General features: G+C 43.6%; 1 protein-coding gene across 1 annotated transcript in view; it reads left to right on the top strand.

Moving 5' to 3' along the window:
* The window catches only part of LOC106815061, a 16064-nt gene extending 10303 nt beyond the window's left edge, over nucleotides 1–5761 (top strand). The window contains exons 4-9 of the mRNA XM_014819488.1: nucleotides 1733–1851; nucleotides 2869–3014; nucleotides 4009–4121; nucleotides 4984–5118; nucleotides 5329–5431; nucleotides 5706–5761. Of these exons, the coding sequence (XP_014674974.1) occupies nucleotides 1733–1851; nucleotides 2869–3014; nucleotides 4009–4121; nucleotides 4984–5118; nucleotides 5329–5431; nucleotides 5706–5761 (672 nt within the window). The remainder of the gene's footprint in view (nucleotides 1–1732; nucleotides 1852–2868; nucleotides 3015–4008; nucleotides 4122–4983; nucleotides 5119–5328; nucleotides 5432–5705) is intronic.
* Nucleotides 5762–6677: the final 916 nt, after the last annotated feature.

Genomic DNA, 6677 nt, shown 5'->3' on the forward strand with positions numbered 1-6677 from the left:
TTTTAGACTGGTACCCGTTCGCCATCGTTCACTCCGGCAAGTATCCTTCGCTAACACTAACTTTAGTTACTGAGGCTAATTAGCTAACTATCTTTCGCTAACTGGACTATCCACACCGCTAGTGTCGACCGGGTACCAGTCTAAGCTATGGTTCGGAGCGGGCAATGTTGTACATGCCACAGCGCCATCTCTTGGATGTTTTTAAGTAAATATGGGGATTTTCATAAAAATAATGCGTTTTTTTTCCTCGCGTATCTTTCCTTAGAGTTTTCATCGTCTTTGCAATGCTTTCGTAGATTTTTCTGGCTTTTTCTGCGTGATTATTATTTTGCGCAGGCCACTCATTTTGGAAATCCTCCAACATTTTTACTTCTTCCTTTAGTCAAGTTAGTCCATGTTTCACTGTTATTAGGAAGGAAGGTAAAACTGTGCATTCGTTAAATTTCAATCTTGCTTCTATAGTATGATTTCCATCATTTTGCTCTTCTGCCATGATAATATTTCCTTATCATGAACCTACATTTTTCAGTTCGGACTGTTATCATAAGCGTTATAACCTCCTATATCATTAATTAAATCCCCTAGTATGAATATTTGGTGCATTTTTTGATTACTTGGTTGCCTATTAATATCTCCTTCTCTATCCGTTCTTTGTTGGTGAATTTTATAACCATTGTATTTTGTTTTGTTCATATTAAATTCTAATCTTTTGATTCAGCCTAATCTGGAGCATGACTGAGCGATTTTGTTACTGTTTTATAATCTTCAATTCTAGAATATCGTCCATATATAATCATTGTCATCTTCTAAAACTACAGACCATCCACCTGACCCGCTGTGGAGACGTGCGCCGGGCCCTCGAATTTCGGCCACGGTCCTCCAACTGCGGACAGCGCTTCATACTTGACCATCCCCGCGGTCGCGTGCCGCATATCCTGCGGAACTGCGCGTCTCATCCGCGCCAGCGCTTAGGATCAACAGCAAAGCTGTGCCACGCAATCTTGTATCCTGTCTCTCTGCTTATATTTGCTCCCTTGCATCTGCGTACGTTTGTGCGCGTGCATGATCACGCATGTGCGTGTGTGAAACAAAGAGACAGTGAGAGAGAGAGAGGGGAGATAGAGGGAGAGAGAGAGAGAGAGAGAGAGAGAAGAGAGAGGGGGGGGGGACAATTGAGAGAGGAGAGAGATGAGAAGCAGAGGAGAGAAAGAGAGAGAGAGAGAGAGAGAGAGAGATAGGAGAGAGAGAGAGAGAGAGGAGAGAGAGAGAGAAGAGAGAGAGAGAGAGAGAGGAGGGGGAGAATGAGAGAGAGAGAGAGAGGAGAGAGAGAGAGAAAGAGAGGAGAGAGAAGAGAGAGCGAGAGAGAGAGAGAGAGCGAGAGAGAGAGAGAGAGAGAGAGAGAGAAGAGAGAGGAGAGAGGAGAGAGAGAGAGAGAGAGAGAGAGAGAGAGAGAGAGAGAGAGAGAGAGAGAGAGAGAGAGAGAGAGTTTGTGTGCGTGCGAGACAGAGAGTGCGTGCTCGCGTGTGCGTGTGCGTAAACATAGCATATTGGGCTAAAATACCGTGAAGCTGTATATATTTCCAATGCAATACCTGAATACCATACCCTGGCTGGTCGGTGATTGTAATCGGTGATGGTTGTGAACTGTTACTTCTGACTTGCTTATCATCATATATGAGTGGGGGATATAGTTGTAACGGTTGAGTGAAGGACTTGTGCTGTCGTTATGTAGGCTGGCAATCCTGTGACATTCGTTCTCACTGAGCCAGCCAGTCGTTCCATGAACATGGACAAGGGTCAAGCGGCGCCTATACAGTTTGATATCACATTACTCCCTGATTCATCGACGAGGTATACCAGAATAATTAACATAGTTAATTAAGAAGATTTCTACTTCACATAATCATCATACGGTCAAATTTACAAACCTCTTTATATTCGCATTCACACTACGAGCTTTTCTATATTATTTATTTATTATTAATTTACATCGTTATTACTATAACGAATGCGTGTGAGCGGCAACAGCATTACCTTTATGCTTTTAGATATGAAAAAAATACTGTTGCATTTTATCAACAGTCCATAATAGAAAATTTCCTATTGGAAAATTTTCTATATTCTTATATAGAATATATTATATTATAGAATATTATTATATTATAGAATTTATTATATTCTCTTTCTATATTCTTATTAGAAAACTTTTCTAATAGAACAATTTCTATTCTTCAAATAGGGAAATGTTTATTATGGACCCTTGATTTTATCATGCACGCTGAGACAAGCAAAACGAACACGCAGCGTCCTTCTACTACGGCAATGAATAGAATCGAGATGTCTTAGTTTATTGCCCGCTAGTTAATTTATCCCTGTCGCGGATGCACCAGTTGTGACGTCACAGGCATTCTCACACGCACTGCATCTAAACCATAGAAATTAACAAATATAATAGAGACACTATATGTATGCGTGCGTGCGTGCGTACATGCGTGCGTACATGCATGCGTACGTGCGTGCGTGCATGCGTACATGCATGCGTGCGTGCGTGGGTGCGTGCGTGCATGCATGCGTGGGTGCGTGCATGCGTGCATGCATGCTTGCATGCGTGCGTACATGCATGCGTGCGTGCGTGCGTGCGTGCGTGCATGCGTACATGCATGCGTGCGTGCGTGCGTGCGTGCGTGCGTGCGTGCGTGCGTGCGTGCGTGCGTACGTGCGTGCGTGCGTGCGTGTGTGAGTACATGCGTGCGTGCGTGCGTACGTGCGTGCGTGCATGCGTGCGTGCATGCGTGTGTGCGTGCGTGCATGCGTACGTGCGTGACTGTGTGCGTGCGTTCGTGTGAATCAATGACGCTCCTATAATAGGCTGAAGGTTAGAGCTACGTCGATGATATCGGACACGGTGGCCATCAGCATCTGTGACATATCGTTCACCGCCGGAATCAACATCGCCTACCTGCCGCCCAGGGACGCAATGATCTACACGTACACAGATACCACGTCGACACTGGGTAAGAATTAATACTGCAGTGACAAACACTACTAGTTGATTGGGGGGTTTTTCTTCGTTCATCAAGTTTACATCGAACGATAGGTTCGCGCAATTAATTCGTTCCAAAAAAAAACTTCCAGTGATTAATTAATTAGATTAATTAAGTAATTAGATTAATTCTAGTTAACCTCGATCATCGATCGATTTTATTCTCACATTGCAACATCGTTTCTTGGAAGCGATATTACATTGAACGTAGGTTTTTTTTTAAACATAGTATACCTAGGAACGAATGTCAATTTTTAATTACTAGAACTCACTGCTTTATTTCAACTATTATTTCCTAATGTCTTATTCGAATAGATGTTTTATTTTGAAGACATATCTGCAAGACTATTTCAATATAATGTCTTTGCGGAGATGATTCTTTGATCTTGGTTCTATGTCCATATTTTATCAGTTGTTCGCGCCGACGTGAGCTTTACAGGGCATTTGTCGATTGCCAGTTAAGTTCCCTAGTATACAAGCATCGCCTACATGCACGAGGAAATATGTCTCGGGTTAAGCGTCTATACGAGGTCTTAACTCGGGTTAAGCCTTAACCCGGGTTAAGCCTTAACGTGGGTTAGCTTAACCCCGCGCGATGAGGGGGGTTAAGCTAATCTGGGTTAAGCTTAACCCGAGTTAAGACTCGTGTAGACGCACGCGAAATCATCAACTCGACTTAAGCAGTAGTTATCAGTAGACTTTGTGTAGACGACACGTGTTTCTTAACTCGGGTTAAGTGTTAACTCGGGTTAGCTTAACTCGGGTTAGCTTAACTCGGGTTAAGACAAACTCCATGTAGACGATGCGTGTTTCTTAACTCGGGTTAGCTTAACTCGGGTTAAGACAAACTCCATGTAGACGATGCGTGTTTTTTAACTCGGGTTAAGTGTTAACTCGGGTTAGCTTAACTCTGGTTAAGGTAACTTCGTGTAGACGAGGCTACAATCTTGATTTTCCCATTGCAGGATCAGGCAACAGCGAGGTAGTGGTGGAATTAACCCGCATCACGAACACTGGGAATTATCCATCAGTAGTGGACCCAGAGTTCAATGTCATATCTGGCACGGTCAGCGTTGTGGTGAGTCAGTGTGTACGGTCATGGTAAAGCCGGCGTGTGCACGTGCAGGGTTACAATTAAATTGACTACGTCACGAATTTTCTATGGTGTATATTTGTAAAAATTTTGTTGCATTTTTTTTTACATGAAAAGTAAGTACTAATGGCACTAAATGTTTCCTCAAATTCTTACCTGATAAGATTGTTTTTCGACTAGTTAAAAATCCAACAAATCTGGGCGAGTTGATATTATGTTTATCACAACATTAAATGCTTGCTATGGGCTATGTAGGGTATGAGTCAGACTCATGACGAGTGTTTGTTCACAATCGAACGGAATAGCAAAATAGCAAGTATAATGCAGCAATTTAACCATGAAAAGTGAACAGAATCACTTACAATTTATGAAAAAATGGACATCATTTTTTTTAACTTTTACTATTACTTACTTACTACTTACTTAAAAGTAAGTTAAGGTTGCGGTCAGAGTTAGGGTTAGGGCTATGGTTAACATGATGGTTAGGGTTAGAGTTTATAAGGTTAGGGTCGGAGTTAGGGTTAGGGCTAGTGTTAATATTATGGTTAGGGGTAGAGTTAAGATTGTCGTCGGAGTTAGTGTTTGGGGTTAGAATTGTTCAGTGACGTGCTCAGTAGAATGACTACTGTATGCGCTCTATATATCGCAGTGGTTTAATTTTCGCGAATTTCGCGAACGCGTTCCCGACCGCGAAAATAACAACACGCGAATAATTCATTCCGAATAATACCTACAGCATAATTCATAATTCACCGACTGCGAAATTAATCACTCGCGAAATTGTCCGTCAGGTCTGAATTCGCGAAAATATCTGTACGCGAAAAAAATACGTGTGGTTTGGTTGCAGGCCATAGATGGTCTCTCGCAGTCCACGTCGGTACTGATTGAGGTTTACTACGATACTGCCACCGCCTATGGTGGCATGAACTCTGAAACCATCGAGATCACAACCACGGCCAATGTCTACACGCCATCTCTCTCCGTGAGCGACTGCCTATATTGCAATAATTTAAGTGGTGCACTATTAGTTAAATTGTTAATTAGTTAAACTGTTAATTAAATTAAATTGTATTATAGTAAACTATATAATATTATGGTATATATATTATATCTTATATTACTAGTTATATTATATTATAATTACACTATGACTTATGCAAAATGCTAACGTTTGTCTCATGTTTTGCTGCCGGAAGCCGACCGCCGCAACACAATGGTTTACTTCAGCAGGCACGTGACTGTTCACCTTCCTTGGAGAACACCATTGTTGAGACTGGACTATAAGACAACGAGCGGTATGTATGACACTTAGAAACCTGGGCGTTGTTGGTTACGTGACCATGTATGCTGTTATCCCTGCCGTTGTGCGTATTGGCGGTATTGACGTTCAAAGTGACGGATCCCCGTCTCTCGTTTGTGTGTTGCAATTATAATCACAAATGCTAAGGCATTTTGATAATAATTACAATTATAAATATAATATATATAAATCATAAAAAATAATTTAATTATTTCGTAAAGCATAATGTGTGTGCGTTAAATGTTGACGCCATTCAATTTGTCTCGTAGGTGTTTTGAGACACAATCTCTTCATGTTAGATAACCGCGTTCCATTGCAACGATGACACTGTTTTTTTGATAAGTTATGTGGTTCCAATTCATTGTGACACGTGTTTGTCACGCTTACGTGTTGTGTTGGCAGCGTGATGGGTTTCATTGCAACATGACACTGTTGGTCAGTTACGCGTTTCATTACCTTGTGACACTGTTTGTCAGCGTTACGTGTTTCATTGTCAAGTTACGGCGTTCCTCTTTCACGGCAACGCTGATAGGCATTATCATTCAAGCTCGCGAACCCAGTTTCATTGCTTACGGACGCGCTTCATTCCAATATGGCGCGTCAACGGTCTATGCGCTCACGATGTACGCGCATCGTTGTCACCGTCACATTTATTTGCTCACGTCACGCGCATCGTTGTCACGTCACACTTTACTGTGCCTCACGTGACGCACATCGTTGTCAGCTCACACTTTATGCGCTCACGCGTCGACGGCACATCGTTGGCACGTCACACTTATGCGCTCACGCTGACGCACACGTCGTTGTCACGGTCACACTTTATGCGATCACGCTGAGCACATCGTTGTCACGTCACGCTCTTTAAGTGCTCACGCTCACTTTTTATGTGGCTCACGTCACGTTTCATGCGCCGTCCCACCGTCACGCTCATGCGCTCACGGTAGGCCGCGCGCGCAGCGTACCGTCGTCGACGCGATAATCCGGGACTACGTTCCGATGCTTGGCACGAGTCACGGCGACGCCACGATGCAGGCTGTGCTCGGCTGCGCGCTGCCGTGCGCGTCGGAGCAAACTTGCCATGCCACTGAAGCCGGTCGACTAATCGCCGAAATCAACGCTGCCGGCACAACGCACGACGAATCGGTGAGTGAGCGACCCGGGGCGGGTAGGCCGTGCATAAGACAGCGGGGCCGGGGTCTAACAGTGGGTGGGTGTGGGTTAGGTGTGAGTTAGGGCGGTGT

This window comes from Priapulus caudatus, unplaced genomic scaffold, assembly GCF_000485595.1.
Source record: "Priapulus caudatus unplaced genomic scaffold, Priapulus_caudatus-5.0.1 Scaffold1034, whole genome shotgun sequence".
Lineage (NCBI taxonomy): Eukaryota > Metazoa > Priapulida > Priapulimorpha > Priapulimorphida > Priapulidae > Priapulus > Priapulus caudatus.